General features: G+C 42.9%; 1 protein-coding gene across 6 annotated transcripts in view; it reads left to right on the plus strand.

Annotated features, from left to right (window-relative positions):
- The first annotated feature begins 235 nt into the window (after nt 1-235).
- POLQ (DNA polymerase theta) overlaps nt 236-23,640 on the plus strand; it is a 55,927-nt gene continuing 32,522 nt past the window's right edge. For 4 of the 6 annotated variants that reach the window (XR_009727250.1, XM_061365401.1, XM_061365405.1 and 1 more), the window contains exons 1-11: nt 236-474; nt 3,407-3,589; nt 4,419-4,549; nt 6,635-6,791; nt 11,163-11,271; nt 13,495-13,714; nt 15,575-15,719; nt 15,820-15,966; nt 17,695-17,907; nt 21,216-21,358; nt 23,015-23,219. Coding sequence is in view for 5 of the 6 variants with exons in the window: in XM_061365401.1 (XP_061221385.1) it covers nt 276-474; nt 3,407-3,589; nt 4,419-4,549; nt 6,635-6,791; nt 11,163-11,271; nt 13,495-13,714; nt 15,575-15,719; nt 15,820-15,966; nt 17,695-17,907; nt 21,216-21,358; nt 23,015-23,219 (1,852 nt within the window). In the remaining variant the exon portion in view is untranslated. Of the gene's footprint in view, nt 475-3,406; nt 3,590-4,418; nt 4,550-6,634; nt 6,792-11,162; nt 11,272-13,494; nt 13,715-15,574; nt 15,720-15,819; nt 15,967-17,694; nt 17,908-21,215; nt 21,359-23,014; nt 23,220-23,640 lie in introns of those variants that run through there. The other 2 variants (XM_061365402.1, XM_061365404.1) reach the window with 2 other exon arrangements.

Genomic DNA, 23,640 nt, shown 5'->3' on the forward strand with positions numbered 1-23,640 from the left:
TCCGTGCCCATGGCAGGGGGTTGGAACTGGTTGAGCTGAAGGTCCATTCCGTGAAGTTCATTGACAAAGGTGAGTGTGGCACTTGGGAGCCAATCCTGCGTTGGGAACGAGGAGCAATTAAACCCTGTGAGCGGTGTGTGAGTGCAGGAGCTGCGGGTTACGCTGGTTCCTGCAGGAATGCCTTCCCCACGGCGGCCATGCGGCGGTGCGCGGCTCCCGGCCTTGCCCGGCTCCCGCTGGGGCCGCTGCGGGTCGGGGGCGGAGCCGGGGTTTGAATGGCGCGGCGGGAAGATGGCGGTGTCTTCCCCAGGGGCGGCTCCGCTCCCTCGGCAGCGGCGCTCGGCAGGGGCAGCTCGGGGGGCCCGGGGCAGCCTGGCCCGCCCGGCCCCGCCGCTCCCTGCGTTCGCCCGGTGCTGAGTCCGCCGCCCGGCCTCGACCTCTCCCTGCGCGGCAGCTCCGCCACCGGCTCAGCAGGTAACGGACGCATCCTTCCTTCCCCTCCCTTCCCTCGGGTCCGGGTAGGGATGTACAGGGGGGCGAGGGGAGCGGGGCTGCCCCTCTCGGCCTGCGGGTCGGTGCCCGTTGAGGCAGCATGGCGCTGGGGCGGGCCCGGGCGGTGCTGGAAGGGGCCGGGGTGCGGAGCCTTGGCCCGGGGTCAGCTCGCCCTCTGGTGGGAGAAGCGTGCCTTTCCCCCGTGAGGGCAGCGGCTGCAGCCGGGGTACGTTCTGATGGTAGTAGCATGGGCGGTAGCGCACAAACAGGAATCGAAGGCTCTTGCAGCCCTATTCACTCTCTGGTTGAGGAAGGCAAGAAACGTGTGTTGTGTGCGCACCTGTGAAGTCACGCTGCTTTCACTGTGTGTCATTGAACAGCAGCCTCATTCTTGGCTTGGCCTCTAGGTGCTACCATAATACAGACAATCAGTATTGTCTGTGCTTTTTGCTGTACGATACAGGGCTGAATTGTGGTTTTAAATTGATTCAAGAGCACAATAACCTGATATTGTGCTTTAAGTGGTCCTGGTTTGTGCCCTGGTACCTGCAAATGTAGAAAGTGTTTTATTACATAGCATCTTGGCTGTATATACACACACACACAAAATATCCAGGATGTTATATAAACATCTCACGTTATATAAATATCTTGTGGCAAGATGTCATATAAAGTGGGCCTGTCACCAGCCAGGACCACTGAAAGTGATGCTTCTAGATGCAGTACTTCGCAGATCGAGAGAGAAATCCAGGTGTACACAGCATCATGGTGTACCTGACATCTAAAATCAAGATGTTTGTGTAACATCTTGTAACCTCATCTCTTCTGCAGTTTTTCTGTAACCCTTCAAAACATTGACATCCTTCAGCCTCTTCCCCAGTCCTGTCGCATTTGCTCCCTGATATGATCATGTTCTGCAAGATCCAGTCTTGTCAGCTTCTGCAAATGGAGCTGAGGAAGGCAATGTGGGTATTTCCACAGGGCATCTCCTCAAAGACCGCTGAGTGAGCAGCACACTTGTCTCCTCCTGGCACCACTTTTTGGAAGGGTTTCCTTTCAGAGAAATCTGATGTCTGGGGCTTTTACCTAACACTGTGCATCTTCCTCATTTTGAGTGTGCATTATCCTCATTCCTTAGCACTTTTTTAGTAGGTAAAAAAGAGATTAGTGTCAGTGATAACAGTCCTGTACACAGATCTTTAAAAACCTAGGCACAGGTTTCCAACTCATGTTCAGTCTTGACCTACAGATGTTCTTCAAACAGCAGAATGATGTAGTCCATTCCTTTTTTCATCTTTTACATGTAGTTCATTGGTTTTAACATTAAGAAAGAAGCTTGAGATCCCACTGTGGATGTTGTTTTTATGTTTCTGAATCCTAATTCTGCCCTATGAATCACTGGATTGGGTTTGCATGGGAATGTTTTTGGAATCAGGGGGGCTACAGGGGTGGCTTCTGCAAGGAGGTGCTAGAAGCTTCCCCTGTGTCTGACAGAGGCAGTGTCAGCTGGCTCCAAGATGGACCCATCAAATGGACCTAAGGCCAAGACCATCAGCGACAGTGGTAGTGCATCTGGGATAACGTGTTTAAGAAGGAGAAAAGTTGCTGCACAACAGCAATTGCAGTGGGAGAGAGGAGTGAGAATATGTGTGAACAACAACTCATCAGATGCCCGGATCAGTGAAGAAGGAGGGCAGGAGGTACTCCAGACACAGAGCAGAGGTTCCCCAGCAGCCCATGGAGGTCCATGGGGAGCAGATATTCACCTGCAGCCCATGGAGGACCCTATACTGGAGCAGGGGAATGCCCAAAGGAGACTGTGACATGTGTGAAGCCTGCGCTGGAGCAGATCCTGGCAGGACTTGTGGCCCTGTGGAGAGAGAAGCCCACACTGGAGCAGGTTTGCTGCAGGACTTGTGACCCCAGGGGGGACCCAGCCTGGAGCAGCCTGTTGCAGAAAGATGCAGCCCATGGAAGTGAGCCACTCTCGAGAACAGTAGCAGCTTATCCTCAGTAGTGTTTCTGATCTAGCCTGCCCTAGTGCTGTCAGTAGTAGTGGGAAACTCTTCTCAGCTTCTGGAATGTGCCAGGAGAAGAATGGCTGCAATAGAGGCAGTACACAGAACTGCTCCTTTTGCATTTCAGTTTGACAAGGTCTTTCACAGACTGTTTTATGGGAACTGTAGTCAGGGGGAAGGCATTCCTGTGGATCGGAAACCTCTATCTCAGATGAAGAAAGGGACAAAATGTTGGAGTTTTCTTACTGATTTGGTAAAAGAGAAGAGGAGGGGAGGGAAGAGGCAATATCTATAGCCAGCTGAAAATCATTTAGGGTCATAAAGACAAGAAATGAGACAATAATTAAGCTAGAGGTACAGGCCGTGTGGTGGAGATTCTCATCGGTGCTGATAAACTGAAGTAACACACATTGTACAGAACAGCTTGAGCTGCTTGTTTGCTTTGTGCAGGTTTCTTCATACGTTCATAAAGCAAGACAAAGGCTGGGCAGTTCTGTGGTCTCTGAGGATTACTGAGCGCTCTGTAGCAGTATAGGTAAAGATGAGATGGCAAATATGTTGTAACGCTGTTATATTAATCAGTGCTGAGTATGTATTTGGTAATGGCTGCTCTGTCTCAAAAGCAAATATCAGAGCAAGTGTTTGGTGAAGAAATTATTTGAATACAGAAAACCTTAGAGGAGGAAACGTGAAAAAATGATTTCAGGAGATAAGCAAAATGGTGAGACATTCATAGGAAATACTGAGAAAAAGAACAGGGAAGATGGTTTCTTCTTACCTTTCCTCATAATACAGGAGCTTGCAGAGGAGTTTGACATTCAGGTGTATAACCTACGTGACCTCAGGTTCAAGGATGATACTTGACTTCTTTGGCTTTTCATTTTCTCATCCTAAAGGGCAACATCCACAGGTAAATATTCCTGAAGAACAAGCAGACAAGTTGCTCCTTGCAAGCTGGGGTCTTCCCAGAGCAGTTCTGAAGAAATACCACAGCCTGGGGGTAGTACAGATGTTTGAATGGCAAGCAGAATGCCTAATGCTCGGACACGTTCTCGAAGGGAAGAACCTGGTTTACTCAGGTATGCAAACATCTGACAAACCCAGTTCCCACTGACATTCCCAGTGCCCTTTGCAGGAATGTATTGGTGCTGAAGGGTTTTGATCTGGCAGATAAAAAGGTCAAGATCCTGTTTATCCTGGAGAGACCCCATTGAGACCTCTTCCACTGCTGTACCTCAGACCTGGCTTAATGGACTCATTTCCAGATGTGAGGAGAGACTGTTCCCCCCATTTTCTCTGTTAGTGTTCTTTTAGAAGCTGAAAACTAGGAGTCAGTTAATGACAACTCTCTTAACCAGGAATCTGTGGGAAACGACAAATTCAGTGTCTGCTCTTCATGGGAAGCAGGTCCCAGAGCAGCACTGGGAGGATGAAGAACTTAGAAGGCGGGTGGGTGATTTTCTTAGGCTTGGAGTTGAGTTTTATTTACTTGGTTCCAGAAGACTTTGGGCCTGACTGCTAGCTAATGGCTGTCCCCTGGTATGTGGCATCTCCTCTGCAGTTTTCTATAGACAGTGGATGGGAAACAGCAATGCTCACCAAGCAGGATGGGTTAATACATGTGCTAAATCAGTAAGCTTGTGGCTGATCTCTTCTGTCTTTTGTTTGTTTGCTTTTATCCCTTGCTTATCTCTGAGGTGCTGTTGCTTCTGGAGCAGAGCTAAGAACACAAGAGGTTGGAAGAGAAATACTTTGCAGTCTTCTGGGGTTAACTGAAATGTGGTTGTGGCTGTGGGAGAGAGGCATCAGCTGAGAAGTCCTGCCCAAGCTCTCCAGTAACTGCTTTCTATGCTAACTCTATAAAGCTTCTTTCTTGGGTTTGATTTATGTATTTCTTTTAAATTCCAGCTCCTACCAGTGCGGGAAAGACTCTTGTTGCAGAATTGCTTATTTTGAAGCGAGTCCTGGAGACTCGTAAGAAAGCTCTTCTCATCCTTCCCTTTGTCTCTGTGGCCAAAGAGAAAAAAAGTTATCTGCAAGTAAGTAGCATTATAAGAGGGGAAACTTACAGATTGTAGTTGTTGGGTCATGTTTTTTAAGCAGTTAGAAGTTTTATGCATGAATTTGAGGGAAAAATAATATCGCAGAGTTGTTTCAGAAAGGATTTGTAGGTAATATAAAATGTGTTCATTGTAAGTTGAAGATAAAAACCTGGCAGTTTTAGCCAAAATAGGGAGACTTGGAAAAATTTTAAGGAGTTGATTAAAACATTTTATTTCAGCTTTGACTTCTAAAGAATTGTTACTTGCATTTATCATAGAATCATAGAATGGTTCAGGTTGGAAAGGACCTTAAGACCATCCAGTTCCAACCCCCTGCCATGGGCAGGGATGCCTCACCCTAGACCATGTCACCCAAGGCTCTGTCCAACCTGGCCTTGAACACTGCTGCAGATGGAGCATTTACCACTTTTCTGGGCAACCTGTGCCAGCACTTCACCATCCTCACAGTAAAGAACTCATTCCTTATATTTAACCTGAACTTCCCCTGTTTAAACCCATTACCCCTTGTCCTGTCACTGCAGTCCTCAATGAAGAGTCCCTCTCCAGCATCCCTATAGCCCCCTTTCAGATACTGGAAGGCTGCTATGAGGTCTCCATGCAGCTTCCTCTTCTCCAGGCTGAACAGCCCCAACTTTCTCAGCCTGTCTTCATACGGGAGGTGCTCCAGCCCCCTGACCATCCTCGTGGCCCTCCTCTGGACTTGTTCCAACAGTTCCATGTCCTTCATGTGTTGAGGACACCAGAACTATACACAGTGCTCCAAACGAGGTCTCACAAGAGCAGAGCAGAGGAACAGAATCACCTCCTTTGACCTACTGGTCATGTCCCTTTTGATGCAGCCTAGGACACAGGTGGTTTCTGGACTCAATCTCACACTGAAGCTGGCTCATGTTCATTTTCTCATCAACCAACACCCCCAAGTCCTTCTCCTCAGGGTAAATTTATTCACAGATTTTTATAATACACAAACTTTAAAGGAATTTTCTAATTAGAGATTTCATCTGAAAAAAACTACAAAGAGAAGGTGCCAATGTTATCTGAATGGATAAAAGGATATTTTAGCTTCCCTTGGGGGTGTTCCCCCAGAATTTAGTGCCTTTGATTTCGTCTGACTTCGCTACAACTTTGCACTGACAGAATGTGGTTATGTCTCCTCTTCCCCACCCCAGCTATTTGGAAACAAAATTACACTGGGAACAGTCTTTTTAAAACAATACAAAATAACTTTTTCTTGAAAGACTTTCATAGCAAACATGAGCTAATATGTCAAAGTAGCAACAATTACTAAGGACAAATCCAAAACCAGCAGGCATTTACATCAGTTTCTGGCATTTAAGATATTTTGGGTGTTAAACTGGCATGGTACCTTAACCTTGCAAATTGCTAGGAAACACTGCAAACTGAGTGCAAAAGCTACTTTGTAGTGATTGATGATGGAGACATGCTTTTGCTTTAATCTTGTAAAGCTGGAGGATTTTCAATGCGATGCTGTGCTACTCCTGGACTAAGGTTTGGCTGTAGCTGCATGTACTTGAAATCCTATGGTATCCTCCCCATCTAGTTCAAATCTCTGTACCTTTTGTTAATGCAGTGTGTAATCTACTAAAGCGTTGGCGCTGCAGTGCCAAGCTATGAAGAAAAGAAGTTGTTAACTTTCAGTGGGAGATGTGACATCTTTGTGTTTGGGGTACCACATTTGGTATTTCTCAGGAGCAAGGCTCCATCCTACATAACCCACTGTTATTATAAACTGTTCTACTTGTGTTCTCTAAGCTTTTTAATGGTAAGTGTTTAATACAAAACAGTCATCCCCATCTCTTACTCAGCTATGCACACTTAATCCTGCAGTGTGTACTGTGTGGCTTTGGAAATAAAAGTTGACACTGGGGGGAAAAAAAAGATATAGCAGTAAATGGCTGAGGTGTGGCTTTAATCTCATTACTTGGCATTGTAAGTACTAGAAATCATGGTTGTAGGTTGCAGGCTTTTATGTGGTTCCAGGCATTGGTCAGAATGTAGAGTTGTAACCTTGGTGTGGCATTCTGTATCCTTGGAAAACAGGCACTGTTTCAGGATGTGGATGTGAGAGTTGAAGGCTACATGGGAAGCATGTCTCCTGCTGGACGTTTCTCTGCCCTGGACGTTGCTGTCTGCACCATTGAGAAAGCCAACGGTCTAATCAATAGACTAATAGAAGAAAACAAAATGGACTCACTGGGTAAAACACTAAGGCTTGACCGTTGTGGGGATGAGGTTTGTTACATGCTCTGAGTACATGTGAGGTCATGGGATATTTCGTGTTTGCCCAGTTCTGTATGTGACAGACATGCAAGATAAGAAAATTGAGCAGTTTTTCTTCCTTCAGAGCACCTCTAATTTGGATTTAGGAAGGCAGTCAGGACTATTCTGTGTAGCTTGGTGGCTGGGGTGTGTAGGTAGAAGCTGCAACTCCTGGCTTCTCTGACATGGATGACCATCCATGGACAGTGATTAGCTGCATTAAGCAGTGATTCCCATAGCTAGAAAATGTCTTCTAATTAATAAAATTGAATTAAATGCCTTGGATTTGTTTGAGTTAAGAATGTACATATGTTTGTTTTGGACACAGACTGTTATCCAGCATCCGTGGTTTTCTTCAGTTAGCTCAGGGAAGAGGAGGAATTGTGTTTGGTGCACATCTGGGTCCATATAAGTGGAACGAATGCACAGAGCTTCTCTGGGTAGGGACAGTGACTAAGGAGGGCTGTGACATTCATTTCTCTCTTGTAGCTCACTCAAAATCCCACTGTTCTCTTAATGTAGACTTCTGGATCACAGTGGCCCTGATGGCCACTGGATAATTGTAATACTCATTTAGTGTTTGGGAGGAGAAAGCCTGAAGAAACCTTATGTTTCCCGTGTGCGTTTGGAGAGAGATGTGTTTTCCTAGTCCAATCAGAAATTGGTTAGCTTTGTTTCCCTGCTCAGTAAAGCTATACCCAATTATATTTTATACAGTAATCCCTCCCAGCTTCATTTTGGCCTGTAACATAGCTGGTTGCTATTTTAAAACTATAAAAATTGGAAAACTTGATGAGTGTCAAAGTGCTCTGAGACCTCCACTGACAAAACTGCTGTTCACAGGCATCTGGTGTCACAGTATTCCACAGCATTATATGCCAGAAGAGTTTATTAAATACAAGAGAGAATTAAGGGAAATAAAGCCTTGCAGTTCTTTTCAGAGTGCACAATCATGAGATAACTCATTCACACCTGCATCTATAGGGGCTGAATCACCATGAATGCTTTAGACTGCCAGTGGGCTGAAAGATGAGTGGGTGATCATGGTTGTGCAGCATTTTAAGCTCATTCAAATTAAGGCTCCTGCAGTCCAGCCTGATTCTTGAATGTATATCTTCATCCCTTCCCTTGCAAGAGAACGTGATCGTGCAGTTAGTTATGTCAATATACGACTACTCAATTTAGGGGTTTTTAGTCTTGTTTTGAATAAGGTTAGTTTGATCCTAGGTCACCACACTGTACAAGCTGTACTGCCAGCAGAAGGCAGAGAGTGGGGTCGTGATGTTCATATTTATGTTGGCTTGGAAGCATGCTCAGTATACTAAAATGTATTATTTAATGATAACGTCTTTCAGAAGCTAGAGATAAGCCAAATTTCTTTGGTTGGTACCTTCATTCCATCTCTCCATTTTGTTGTGCTCTCCAAGATGAATATATCAGAGAAGAGTCATATCAGTATAACCAACAAAGTGATTACAAGATATGTATGAATATGTGTCCTCAACACCGATACACCTCTGTTACAACCCCTCATTTCTCTTGTGTTCTAATATAACTGTATAACGGAAAGAAGGATAAAAATATTGTGAGTTCCTTTTCTTTCTGTCCTTATTTGAAATGAATTTTTACATTAAATTTGAGGTTTAAAATTTGTCAAATTCTCCCCTTAAGGATGAGGTTATATTTGGAGATAAGTTTTCCTAAAAGCTGCAAAATACAGGCATGAACGTAAAATGCCAGCTTAACTGTCACCTAAAGCAAGGCAGCATGTCTGAAACTGCAAGATTGTACCTTGTCTTCTAATTAAGTCTAAATTTAGACCAGTTCATAACGAGAGTGTTTTATCTTTTGAGATGAGTTACTGGGAGATGACTGCAGTTCTGGCTGGATTCCATCTCAAGCTTGAGCTGTTCCTTTTGTTGATATCAACCCCGTGCTGATAGCTCACGTTGCCTTTGGAAATCATAGAATAGTTAGGGTTGGAAAGGACCTTAAGATCATCAAGTTCCAACCCCCCTGCCATGGGCATCATCGAGAGAAACTCAAATCCCGTGCCTGGCAGAGCTCTCTTTGCTGTGTGAAGCAGTTAAAAGCAATTTTGTGTGGCTAACTATAATAGAACGTGTGTCAGGTTTGAACGTCCTGGTATACAAAAGATGCTGTTCCCCTTCTTGTTCAGCCTCTTGACACTGATGCTAAAGAAATCTTTAGGAAAGTGGTTAGAGAAGAATCTGCTGCCCTCTCAGTGTGTCAGCAGGGAATGGGTTTGTGATGTGCTGTCGTGATGCTTAATTTGTTTCTCTTCTTAATTTAAACTTAAAATTAAAAAAATACTGTTTTAATTATATTAAAAAAAGGAAATAATTGCATCCTCCCTGCCTGCTATTCAGAACTTTTTTGTTTTAATCAGGATGTGCACCTGAAGGAGCCTAGTTATGCTACAGTAAACATGTGGGATAGCTCTTGGGTACTTTTTTGTGGGTGCTTTTCAGCAGTCTTCTAGAGACCTATTTGCAGACAGAAACAGGAGCCTGAGGCCTCATTCTCAGTAGCAACACAGTGTAATTCAATTCTGAACTTGCTGCTGAGTAGAAGATGCCATTGCATGCTGGGACCTGAAGTCCTCCTTGGCTGCAATTCCATTTCCAGATGAGGATCCACTTTGTGGAAAACACTGGTTGCCTGATGGCTGCTGCTGTGTTATCCCAGCGGGTGTGCTCTGAGCACAGCTTAACCAGAGGAGAACACTGTGCATCTGTGCCATGCAGGTCTCACCAGCTTGCAGGCTGTCAGGGCAATACAGCACACAGGTTTAGTGTGGGCTTGAATATGTTTTCCAGCTGTGTAGCAGCAGAAGGTACACAACAAGTAGCCAAAGTATTCCCTCTGCTTTGGCCTGTAGGTACCACTAGTGTTCTGTGCTTCGTTTCAGGAAGCAAGATGTGCTGCTTGGCACAAAGCCTGGGAAGGTAACCTGCATGCATTCCACTTTCGTAGATACCTGATTATGCTGTCCTGTCTCAGCTGCTGGGAGCATTCAGATGACTGTTGTATGGGGAAGCAGGAAGAGGCTTTTTCTGGTATCTGGATAAATACGTATTTGGTGACCAACAAATTACCATTTTTTACAAGTGAGCACAGAACAGAGGAAGTACAGGAAGACAGAGGAGCTGGATGGGTGGGAGTTTGTACAAGAGGCTGATGAAGCATTGCAGCACTCTTTTCTAACTTAAGTGCTTTGGAAGAGAAGGGGGGAGAAAACAGACGGAGAGGGAAGGAACATATGTAGGAAGGAGAGAAAAAAAAGTGAGCAGGAAAAAAAGCATTGAAGCAGATAATAAAAGGTCACATTTGCCCTTAAGCTCCTGCTATTTTAGCTGTACTGGAAAGATATTACATAGCTGCACCAAAGAGGGAAAAAAACTCCTCAGCAGCAGAACTAATGAAGTCTGGTGTCTTCTATGCCCTGCTTTCTTTTGTTGAACCCTTATTCAGCCTCTTCCATGACCCTGTGACCCTGTCGGCTGGCCAGAAAGGGTACATGCTGCTGCTAGTTGGGATGTGTGCAGGATGCAGCTGAGCTGTAGTGGCTTTACGCTTTCTCCTCAGGGAAGATCCTAGTCTGCTCTGCTGTCTTCAGCTCCTGACAGTCAGAAAGCTTTTTAGACATTATTCTTTTCAATAGCTCTGCATTTCTCACACATTCGATGGAGGTGGCTAATAGATTAAAAAGGAATTTGCAGGAGACAGGATGACAACAAAACAATAGAAAGGCAAAGTTAAATAGTAGAGCTCATTCAGGTTTGGTTAGTGAAAAAAGGTAAAATAGGAAGCAGGATATGCCAGTCTAATTACGTGTGCTCTAGGGGGTTTTATCTGCTGTTACTGCATTAGTAAGGAGTGATGTTTTTACTAAGGCAGTGATGTCAACAAAGCTTTTGACTAGCTCTTCTGGGCTCCTTTCTAGATACTCTGAAGCCTGGGGGGGTTTTCTTGCAAAGAGGTTCCAGTATAGAGGCTGCAGGACTGTTTTGCATGGGGGCCAGACTAATACCTCAATCTGTTCGTGTTTATTTTTGTAAGAGCTGGTTGTGTGTGTAAGAGTGTTGGGGGGGGGAAATGCCATGACATTGGTCATGATTTGCCCCTCTCAGAAGAATCAGTGACAGAAGGAAGTGGTCTTAGTAAGCACAGCTGCATTTGTGGATATAAATTTCAGTTCGTCATGTGGAACCTCAAAGGAAAGAGGCTATCTGTTCTTAGTTGTTCTTAGTTTGTCAAGTATAACCTGAGTGCTTCTCTTTATCAGGAGTGGTGGTTGTGGATGAGCTGCATATGCTGGGAGACTCTCATCGAGGATATCTGCTGGAACTCCTCCTGACCAAAGTCAGATATGTTACAGAGAAGGTTGCAAAACGGTGGGTACACCAAGATGTTTGTCTCTTAATGCTAAATTATGGGTGGTTCTAAATATTCTGTTCTATGGGTGACAGGAAATTTGGGTTAGCTCCAGGTTTTCTGAGAGTGGTGACCTGTTTTGGTTGTTAGAGTCTCATCCTACCACCTCTCAGGGGCCTGCCATTGTAGTCAAAACCTCTTGTCCTCATGGTTTTCAATTTGTGTGCTGCCATGGGATTCATTCTCTCAGGAAAAGAAATAAGGCTGAAGCTTTCATTTACTTTTTTTAGCCTACTTATGTAAAACAAACCCCCCAAGCCTGGATTCTTTTAATGTTTTTGCCAGCGGACTTGCTCTGCTTCATCTTTTAGTGTTTCATGGAATGGGGTATTTATACTGCTGAAGTGGTCAGGTACTGTGGAAGAGTGAGCATGCTGTTAACTTGTCAATGGTGAACTGATCAGAAGACTTGAGAGGATGTGCCAGTAGTCTGCTTAGGTAGCACTGCTCAGGATGATTTTTAGTATCATGTGTTGTTGTAGTGGTTTCATGGTTTCTTGCGTTTAGCACAGCTGACTGGACACTGGGGAACAGATGTGGTGTTTCAGAAGAGCTTTAGAGGCTTTTAAGAATCCAGAATCTAGATTCCCAGCACCAAATTGCCCAGTGGCTCCATAGTGCTCAACCACTGACAAAGGCACATAGAGGAGATGGTGCATCAAGCTTCTTAACCTTTGTTGGTGGTGCTGAGAGAAAGTCAAAATCAACTGTTTCCTTAGCACTAAAAGCCAGATTTTGCCAGTTTTTTGACACTGGTTCCCTGTACCACTTACAGACACAAAGGAGGTGGCTGCTAGTTTTGTTTTGGAATCCACTTGAGACTCTTGGAGTTGGAGACCACATTTTATCTCAGATGTCCTCCCAAGTCTGTGCTGCTTTTTTTTCCTTTATCCAGATTCTTTAAACACTGTTCAGCCTGACTGATTATCAGAGTGACCAGTGCCTTTAAGAGCTTTTTAAGTGGTTAGCTGGACATCCCACTGAAGTATAAGGCTGTGCCTTCTCACCAAGAGAATATCCTCTGATGGCCATTGCCATTGTGGGTGCTTTGCTTCTCCATGAGGCTTCTGCAGAGCCAGCCAGAATTCTGCAGCAGATATTTCTACTTCCAGTCAAAGAGCGTGTTGCGGAGCTGTAGGGGCTGAAATCTTCAACCTAAATGGCAGAGCTATCCTAGCAAATGCTTTAAGAGCTTGGATCATAGTCTACCTCTCCGCATCCTCGTTTTTTCTGTCTCATCTATTCTAGCTTCTGAGTAGTCTTTTTTCCTTTATCTTTGCCAAGATTACCTGGATCCTCTAAGGAAGGTTCAAGTTATTTCTGAGCTCACAGTGATTTGTCAGACTTTCATTTTTTAAAGTCTCAATTTGTGGCTCAGTGCAATACAAATGAGGAGTTTTCAAATGTAGGCTTGGGAGCATAAACCCCTCCTATTGTGTGGATGTAAAAGCCTGAATTGAAATATAGATCTGGGCATCTAAATTAAGGGTTTGTGTTTTCAGATCTGTTAAGAGTCCATTACTTCTCACTGCCTTTAGTGGAAGCTGCTGTTCAGCACTTTGAGAACTGAAGCTGCTTGCTTCTTTGCTGAACTAAGGGCTTTGGTTCCCAGCTCCAGGAAGACCTTAGTTGAGTATTATTTGTCCTGAAATTGAAACAAATGGAAGTGTTTTAATTAAGGCATTTAAGCTTAATTAAGGCATTTGGTGCTCAAGGCCAGGTTGGACAGAGCCTTGGGTGACATGGTTTAGTGTGAAGTGTCCCTGCTGATGGCAGGGGGGCTGGAACTAGAAGATCTTAAGGTCCTTTCCAACCCTAACTATTCTGTGATTCTATGATTCCTTTTTTCCATGTTTTTGTGAATGGCAAGGAAATAGTTGGTTTATCTGTTTGTTTCCAGTTTCTCCAAATATGTAGTCAGTTTATGGCTGTTGTTACCTGAAGAAGCTTCAAGTTTAGGTTCAAAATGATAAAAAGTTGTATTATTTTGTTACCAATGCATAACCTGACATCTGTTTGCTAAGAATAGAGTATGTCTTGTTTCTTTGTCAAGATGTTGAATGAAACGGCTTTGCACTTTAGCCACTGGAAGGAAGTAGATTCAGTTAGCTTTTCTGAATCCTGTTTTCCAAGTCAGGAGCCTGTGTTGTCACTAACTTGCATGTTCTTTTAACCACTTCCAGACAGGTGAAGATGACCAGTCCAGATTCTGGCGGGATACAGATCATAGGCATGAGTGCTACCCTCCCTAACTTGGGACTCTTAGCCTCATGGCTAGATGCAGAGCTATACTGTACAGATTTTCGGCCAGTGCCCCTCAAAGAGTGGGTGAAAATTGGCAGCAACATTTATGACTCCTCCATGAATTTAGTGCGAGAATTCCAGCCCAAGCTTCCACTGAAGGTAACAAAACTGAGCCGTGGCTTTGGAATAACAACTTTTATATGGCTGATGTTAAACAGACAGATACTGGTACGGTTTTAATCGGTTTCTTTTGGTAACACATGACATTCCCAACTTCATTGTTTACTTCACAGATTGTATGCTTAAACTGAGAACAAAATTGTGGTTTTTGTCCTTTCCTGATTTAAACAAAAACCAAACCAAAACACACTCACATGCATGAAGTTTCTTGACTCTGACTTGAAGACAAAGTTGACTGCAGTTACCTTGTTTCTGAGCACTTGACAGGTAGAAGGAGTTTGGTTCTTCCCTTACCACCCTGTCTTGTGTCCTGTATAACTGAAAGTATGTCTTGGTTAGGCCAAGGAATTTGCATTAATCATTGGGAAAATATATTTGCATTAAAATCTGGTATTGAACCCGCTTATGTTAAACTCCTAACTGATCTAATTTTGTCGTTAAGGCAGATGTCCATCCTGATTCTTCTGAATCTGCTTTCAGTAGTTAGCCCTTTTGTGCACTTAAAAAAGATATAGTAAGTTATGGGTAATTTACTGCAATGATTTGGAAGAACCAAATGGGTAGAAATGGGAAATTTGCACTTCCTAATTGTAGGCTCCTTTTCTGTGGAGTCCTGAAGGGTGAGTTCTCTCCTCAGTCCTTCCAACTGCTTTGTGTAATACTAGTGTAGTAATTGGATGATACGGGCTGAATCAGCAATACTTTGGAATATTTGGCACACAATTTCATGGTGCACCATCATTCTGTTGCCAGTAGCAGGGTGGTACAGCAAAGAAAAAATAACCTAGAAGCAAAAGGTAATGTTTGTGACAAGAATATCTGGAAGGAATCTTTCTTTTGAGGTCATATTGAGAAGGTAGTGTTGCATCTCCTTTTCTGGCTATTTTTTGAAGTAGTTGCTTTGGGTAGGTACTAAATTAAGTGAGAGGAAGAAGTAAACTAGGCTCATGACTCAGTAGTTTAAGGGAGCCAGCTTATTTTATAAGACCAGATGATCCTCTTGGGCTTGAAATCTGTCACTGGACCTTCAGATTTCTGTGCCTCAGACTTAACCAGGAGAGGGAACTTGACCTCACCATTTCTGCTGAATTTGGCTGAATCCTTACCAATCTTTTGCTATGTATATGCAGTTCCTGCCGTTGCTCCCCTGTTTTTGTTTGCATTTTAGTGCTTTTTATTTCTTACTGTACACCTACATTTTTCTCTTCCTCCTTTGCTTGCTGGAAGAGAATCTGGCTTAGCCAAGCAAAACAGATCAGTTGCAGGCACACTGTTAGGATCTTAAAACCTAAAAGGCAAGATGAGAACAGTAGGGGTTTGCATGCACATCTATGTAAGTATCAATAAAAGCTTTCCACTTGCACTCTTTGGTCAGCAGTGTTTGCTGCATGCACCTTATTGGGTATGCTTAAACGCCTAAATCTCATGCTTTTAGTTCAGACATCCTAGTGGATAAGTCTTTCTTAGTTATTGCAGAGAAATGTTTTCCCTTGGGCCTCTTCCTAGTTCTTCATCACTGCTGTTAGCCATGATACAGAGGTTGCAGTGATTTTTTTGTGTGCAGTGCAGCCATCATTCAGAAACAGAGCTATGAAAGCAAGAGCTAAAACCTTATATTTATTCATAGGTAGATCTATGGCTGTCCTTAACAAGGTGGTCATACTGGTGCTTGGACTTCCAAAAGCAAGAGAGTGACTAAGATAACAGTGCTCCATCTTCTTTGTTTGCTCCCCTTTATGATTTGAAGTAGAAGATTCATACTGTGACACAGAAGAATGACAGCATTTGAAAGCTCAATTCAGTGTGCGAGTGCATTGACAATATTTTGTCTCGATTTAGGGAGATGAAGATCATGTCGTGAGCCTGTGTTATGAGACTGTTTGTGGTGGCCATTCAGTCCTGCTTTTCTGTCCATCCAAGAACTGGTGCGAGAAGCTGGCAGACATCATTGCCAGGGAGTTCTACAGTTTGCAACAGGCTGAGAGTAAGAGAAATGTAGTTAATAGAAGATTGAAGCGTAATGCGCAGTGCCTTGAATTAAAATTAATTTTAATAGAAACTATAAAAGTATTTTCTATCTCAAGGTTCTGGAAAAAACTCAACCCTGGCCCCAGTGGTTGTGGACAGAGAAGGGATCGATGAGGTTCTGGATCAGCTAAAGCGTTCTGTCTCAGGCCTGGACTCTGTGCTCCAATGTACTTTGCCATGGGGCGTGGCATTTCATCATGCAGGTATTCCTCATTCCCTTGGTCTTGATGGTCAAGTATTATGGGTTCTTTTTGCTGTAGTTATCAGTAATTTACCAGTTGCTTTTTGAAACCTTCTGTAGCTTTTGAGTGAATTAAAATGCTTCAAGAACTTCACAGTTGGCAATAAGTTTGAAATTATTTTATTGTGGCCTAAGACTTGAATTCACTCGTTGCTATGATTGTGTTGAGTAACTGCAACTTTTTAAACACAACTTAATTTTTTCTTTTCTGGTGAAAAATCAGCTGATTTGCAGCCCAGGCATTTTCAACTTGTCCCTAAAGCTGCTGGAATATTTCAGAGCAGTTTTCCTCCACTTCATACTTGAAATAGATGAGTAAATAGAAGAAGTGTAACAATGAAAGCATAAATAAAAAGAGCATGTGCTGCAAACGCTTCTGGCTAGGTCTTTTATTTCTTACTTAAGTTGGCACTAGTGTATGTGACCTGTTGATCCACCGAGAGACTGACTCTGGAAGAGAGAACACTGTCTATGGCATTGAATATGTAGTGTAAGTCATTCCAAATGCTTGAGTGTGGATTTCTTTCTCAAGAATAAAATAGGCCTGAAGCCCTCAAGGAAATGTAGTAAGATACCTATTAGACCTCTAACCTAGAATGGAAATAATGAAGGAGGATTCCAGGGTTAGGATGGCAAATGACTAACTCCTAATTTCCTACTGTTTGTTACATCCAGTTTGCTTTTTGTTTTCTTTCTCTCACTTGCACTGCTTGTAGATATGGAGTAGATAGCAGCTCATCTTGTTACGATGTGTACAAGAACCTTAGAAAATCCAGTTTATAGCTGTTGCTCTCAGTTTAATAATAAAAACGTAATGGTGAAGTTTTGCTTCACATACAGTTTGAAAGAAGTTAACTGAGGTTGTAAGTCCTGTTCCTAACACTGAAAGGCAAATATCACAGTATCACACAGTATGTTAGAGATTGGAAGGGACCTCAAAAGATCATCTAGTCCAATCCCCCAGCAGGAACACCTAGATAAGGTTACACAGGAACGTGTCCAGGCGGGTTTTGAATGTCTCCAGAGAAGGAGACTCCACAACCTCCCTGGGCAGCCTGTTCCGGTGTTCTGTCACCCTCACTGAGAAGAAGTTTCTTCTTAAGTTTAAGTGGAACCTCTTGTGTTCCAGTTTGTACCCATTGCCCCTTGTCCTATCATTGTTTGCCACTGAGAAGAGCCTGGCTCCATCCTCGTGACACTCCCCCTTTATATATTTATATACACTAATAAGGTCACCCCTCATCTCCTCTTCTCCAAACTATAGAGACCCAGCTCCCTCAGTCTTTCCTCATAAGGGAGATGCTCCACTCCCTTAATCATCTTAGTTGCCCTGCCTGGACTCTCTCCAGCAGGTCCCTGTCCTTAAACTGAGGGGCCCAGAACTGGACACAATATTCCAGATGGGTCTCACCAGGGCAGAGTAGAGGGGAAGGAGGACCTCTCTCGACCTACTAACCACCCCCCTTCTAATACACCCCAGGATGCCATTGGCCTTCTTGGCCACAAGGGCACAGTGTCGGCTCTTGGTCACCCTGTCGTCCACCAGGACCCCCAGGTCCCTCTCCCCTACACTGCTCTCTAACAGGTCGTTCCCCAACCTTTTGTTCTTCCCCTTGATGGTCAGTAATATTATAAGCTCTTAAATGCAGTCTCACCTTTTCTAGATTCACCACAATTCATCTCTCCTCAGGTCTTACTTTTGATGAACGGGACATCATTGAAGGAGCCTTTCGCCAGGGCTTGATCAGAGTCCTAGCAGCAACCTCCACACTCTCATCTGGAGTGAATTTGCCAGCGCGCCGAGTCATTATCCGAACTCCCATGTTTGGTGGCAAACTGCTGGACATTCTCACTTACAAGCAGATGGCTGGAAGGGCTGGCAGGAAAGGAGTAGACACAGAGGGTAAGCAGAGGCTTTATTAACGTTCTCTAAGAACAATGTTAACCTGATTAAATCCAGTGCAGTGCTTTGCAATTAGTTGCTGATCATGATGAATTCCTTTGGTATTCAGTGTGATTAAGTTAATCAAGATGAATTTGTTTGGTATTAATGGAGTAAAAAATGTAATACCCAGGGGATTCTTTTGACTGCATGAGACTTTGGTATTTACACGTCAGTTACTTCAGGAATGGGCTATTTTCTGATTTGAATACTTGTTAGCTTCTAAGACTGTGTTGTTCATTTGCCTTAGCTCTGGAAACCATGGTCTGGGATCCATGATCCATGGTCAGTTTACTAAAGCCTTTACGGTTTCAGTGAAAATATTCATGGTGAACTCTTATTGCACAGGCCTAAAATGTAAGAAACGCACTTAAAGTCTACGACTAGAATCTGAAAACTTCCTTTGTTGTCTGAAGTTCTTATTTGGGGTTCTTAAACTTCCACTAAACCATAACCTTTATGGATCTTGAAAGTAGCAATGCAAGAGTGAAGCAGGGAAAGAAGAGCAGTGGTTCATGGATAACATGGGGTATTCTTGCATACAGCAGCACTGGTTGATGTTCAACAAAATAATCCTGTCTGCTATTTTAATTTGCAATGGAAATTTGTCTTCATGGATGATATTTGGAGAAAAATCAATTATACAAGTATAAGCAGGGAATCAGAAGCTTAACAGAAGCGGGAAGTGGGATTTGCCCTACTGATGGTGTGATTGGTGCTTGCTGGAACCCTGTGTAAGCAGGCTGTTCTTACATTTCACTTTCTATTTTTGCTGGAGTAGCGTAGCAACAGAGCATTTTGCGACCTATATCTTTGGGAGCTATCCCCGTGTGTTAAAGCAAAAGGCAGCTGCGTGCTGTATTCTGAAATTGTACGGGTTTTGTCATTTGAGTGTAGTTGGCAGGTGTAAAGTTACATTATTTCTTGAAGTTTCTCCCCCCCTTTCAAGATACAATAATTAGAGCCCATTTTTGACAGTTGTGATGTGTCTGTGTTTTGCACTGTAATCACTTGAGTTTATGCTGATGAGCTTCGTAAATGCACCATTTTTTTCCCAGTCTGCAGAGTCTTTTGGAGTGAACACAAAGTTACATTACCAGCTGCTGCTCTTTCACAGAGTAGGGACGCTGGAGGATAGCAGCTTCAGCTGGAAAAAATGCCTTATGTGGATATGAAATTCAGCTGACAGACAGCAGAGAAATGCTGTTGGGTTGATTTTCCCCTCTCCTCCCAACATCATAGTGTTGGATTGTCTCAGGTTTTGATTATTTTTTTTTTGCTTTTTCTAATTTGATGGATGTTTAAACCCATCATTCTAGAGAATGAAATTGGGTTATTTTTGCATTCACCAAAACTGTTGCGTTCCTAAGGTGAAATAAGTAAAGCTGTTCACAATCACTGAACACAGCTTAGAAATATAATAGGGCCTTTTTTTGCTTTTAATGGAGTTCTGTGAGTAGATAGCCAAAGTTTTCTGCTGCTAGTCTCATCTAATGCTAACCTAGACTTCCTGTCTCATCTGAAATGTTCAATAAGGGTTCTTCAAATATCTCAGTTCCTTCCCTTCCCTCCACCCCAAACACACACACACACACACACACACACACTGTTCATTAGGTTGCAGTTACTGGCTTTAAGTTCTTAGCTGCATCTTGGGAAAGAGTTTCCTCCAAGTCTTGAATGACAGTCAGATAAAGTAGAGTCAAGTGGATACCCATCTTCTGTTACATTTATCACACTGAAGAGTCAGTGTTGTCAGAGAGAATTGGACGTCATACCAGAACCCAACTATGAAACAAGGGAATGTTCTTTATTGCTGCAATCAAAACAAGCTTTACTTTCACAGGACAGTGCTTACAGGCAGCTTGTCTTCTGTACTGTCAGCTCTGGCAAAAGTACCTGGTCAATAGATGTTCAAAGCTTCACCTGGCAGGGTAAAAAAGATCACAGAGACACATGCTCTGAGCATGCCTTTCATTCTGTAATTCATTCATGTAATAATGTTTAAGCTCTATTGTTACTCACCTACACTGCATTTGTGCTATTTATTCTGTTCATTAAAGTGCAGTTGTGTTTTCATTACATCTGGATTTGCTAATTATGGTAGCATTACCACAGCTATGGTTTTATCATAACTTAACGTTCCTAGGATCTTACTGAGATACCCACTACCAAAAGTACCTTGGTGTTCAGACAGTGTGCATTTAAATCTCAAGCAGTTGTCAGAAACCTATCGTGGTATTTACTGTACAGCTAATCATATCTAATGCTCTCTTCTTTGTCAGAGGCAAGCTTGTCCTACCCATAAGTCATTTATCCTTTTGCCAGCTGGCAAAGCATCTTACTAGGCTGGATCTCCCAGGGACCTAGTTTCAAAGCATCATAGAATGGTTTAGGTTGGAAAGAACCTTAAGATTATCCAGTTCCAAGCCCCTGCCATGGGCAGACACCACACACTAAACCCTCTGTAATGGCTTCATTGAAAAGATTTCCTTTATGTGGCACTGCATTTTCCATGGGTAGTTAAGAGATTCACTTAGCGGTGTCTGAGAGAATTTTAAGGTAAATTATGTTTGGAGGTATTTTCAGTGGAAACTATTTAGGATACTTAAGATACTTAAGATCCTAAGTATCTCTTTAGGATACTTAAGGTATGTGTGTGTAGGTGTATGTGCCTACATGGAAGTTTAGAGGATGCATAGTTACTTAGATTAGTAACTTTGGATTTCTGAATTACTTTGGTGTCTGTGTTATTTCATCTCAGGAGCAGAAGCTGGTTGACTTAGCCAAGCTGTTAAAGTGCTGTTCAGCTTTTATGTTTTCTTCTTGCTTTTGAGAATCTTTACAGTTTAATAATGTAGCATAGAAGAAAAATTGATGCCACTGGATATTACAGTTCCAGTCCATTCCAGAAGAAGAAGTGAGAGTTGTTCATGGAATCACAGAATAATTCAGCAGCAAAACAGATGAGCAGAGAGGCTATGGAATCTCCTTAGATGATTTGGCAAGACCCTGACCAGCATAATGTAACTTTAAGTTTGCTCTGCTTTTAGTTCTGAAAGTATTATGCTTCTGTGGAGTTCTGGCATAGCAAGGGATATACACTGTTCAAAGTTGCAAAGGTGTTTCTCTTTTGTGGTGTTCAGCTTCTTAAGTAATATCTATGGTTTTCCTTTCCCTTAATATGTCTGTGATGAAAAGCTATTACACTGCTAATATGTGATACAAAGGTCACTGTGTGCTTGTTTTTGTGTTTTTTTTCCCTGTAGGTGAGAGCATTTTAGTTTGCAAGCCCTCAGAAAGATCAAAAGGAACTGCCCTACTTCAGGGATCTCTCAAGCCTGTTCGCAGTTGTTTGTTTAGAAGAGAAGGGGACGGTGTTGCTTCTAGCATGAAAAGAGCAATACTTGAGGTATAGGACATGCAGAGAGGGGTTAGAACTGGGTGGTCTTTTTTTGTGAGACCATGAAATGTTTTCTGTGCACTTTCTTTTTCTTCTGTTTCCTCCCTTGTCAACCGAAGCAGCTTCAGAAGAAAATTACTTGGGTCTGCCCAGCTTGCTTCAATATTCAGCATTTTGTTTGGTATGATTCAGTCTCTGCTTGCTGTGTATTAGGACTTGAGCACAGTCAAACAAGGGTTACTAAGCTTTGCTATTGCATTTAGATATGCTCAGACTTCAGGCAGAAATAATCACACAGTCATGGAATGGTTTGACCTGGAAGGGACCTTAAGGCTCGTCCAGTTCAACCCCCTGCCATGGGCAGGGACACCTTCCACTAGAGCAGGTTGCTCCAAGCCCTATCCAACCCAGCCTTGAACACTGCCAGGAATGGGGCAGCCCCAGTTTTTCTGTTCACCCTCTTCCACACATATTGTGAGTTTTATGAATCCTGATGGTGGAAGTTGCTTTTGTCTGCATGTAAACTGCACACAGTGGATGAAGCATCACTCTGTAGATGTGACCTGACAGTGTTAACTGAGAGATGCTTGTAAGCTACAGATCCCAGAGACTTTGTAGACTGAATTGGGCCATTATGATATTTGTAGAACCTTGGAAGGTTCCTTATTTCCTTCCTCCACTTATCTACCTCTTTTGCACAGAAATGATTGAAGTTTTGTAAGTAGATTTTTGGTGAACAAGCAGGTGTGGTACCTGATCTGCTCCCTCTAGCCTGCTCTCCTCTGTAGAGTTCCTACAGGAGTAAAAAGGGCCAGAAGGATCTTTTTTTCCACATATGTGAGCTTATCTCCCTTTCCAGAGTTGCTTTTGGTCTTGAACTGAGCTTAGGCTCTTTAAATACAGCTCATTTGCTGTACTACTTCTACTGCCTTGTGAAAGCTGCTGTGGCACTTACAACTTGGTTGTGATTGCATAGATTTTGAATTTTGAGCAGAATGATGGAATATCTATTTTTTCTACCTAAGAGCCATCTAAAAGATGCGGGTTCCTTTTTGGTAGCGTTGATTTATGACATGAAACAAATCCATTGAAACCATGAAAGAAAGTTCTTATTAAAACACCTTGCCGTCTCAAGGAAGATACACATGTGGCAATGACTTGGAAAGGAAAAACAGTTATGAACCAAAAAGATAACAAAATCCAGGGGAAAAAAAATCACTTTCAATCAGGGCAACGATAGTGGGGTATAGCACTCACATTTATTAAGAGCCAACTTCAGTATGCTGAGGAGCCTCAGAACTCCTCCTTCCTGCTTTGCTTTATGGCTTCAGAAGATTGCAGTTTGTCCTTTTAAAAGGATTTCACACTGTTGGCAAGGGCTAGTCTCAAATCTAAATTGTTACTACATGTATGTCTGCTATCAAAATAAGATTTTATAATTGATTCTTTCCCATAGCTTAGTCCTTTTACTTCTACCTAAGATGTTTTAACTTCTAAAGAAAATAAAACCTTGCTTAAAGGTTGGCACTTGCTTTGCCTCATGTTCCCCTCTCATACTGGTTCTTTAAAACTTGGGTATCTGATGGATCAATGTCTTTGATTCTCTGATCTATGATGCATCCTAGTGCTTCTCTGTCAATGTGAACAAGTAGTTGTCTTCAACAGATCATAGTGGGGGGAGTGGCCAACACTCCAGATGATGTGAAGACCTACGCTTCTTGCACTCTTCTTGCATCCAGCTTGAAAGAAGGCAAGGGGGAAAATGAGAAAGCACAAGACAAAGTGCAGACTGGACCTATTGAGGCTTGCGTGGCTTGGTTGCTAGAAAATGAATTCATTCAGGTTCTGGACTCTGGCGATGATGTGGAAGGTAATGTTGGTGTTCTCATGTGTTTCAAGTTTTTAGCTTTCTGAAGGATGTCTTTATACCTGCTTTAACAGTTTCTGCATGTGCATGTTCTTGGAAGGCCTCTCTGCCTATTACCCCTGGGACTGATGCATCCTAGTCAACAAATGCCCAAAATATCCTTAATCAAGGCATACGTTTACTGCAGGATTTCTGCACATTATCTGTAGACTGTGATTTTTGTCTTTCTCAAGAAGAACCAGTACATTCTAAGAGAACACAAGTCTCTTCTAGAGCTGCTGCTTGGTATACATGGTTGCACTTTTTCCTGATTTTCTTAAAATGGCTAAGGATGAGACTTTTACAGTAATGTCAGGTAATCCCCATGAAAATCCCCATTGCAAGTAGTTTGTATCTCTTTTTTAAGACAAGATGATAGGAGATA

The sequence above is a fragment of the Neopsephotus bourkii genome, unplaced genomic scaffold (assembly GCF_033783945.1).
Source record: "Neopsephotus bourkii isolate Nb327-2 ecotype Australia unplaced genomic scaffold, CSIRO-AGI_Nbou_v1 NB_1287, whole genome shotgun sequence".
Classification (NCBI taxonomy): domain Eukaryota; kingdom Metazoa; phylum Chordata; class Aves; order Psittaciformes; family Psittacidae; genus Neopsephotus; species Neopsephotus bourkii.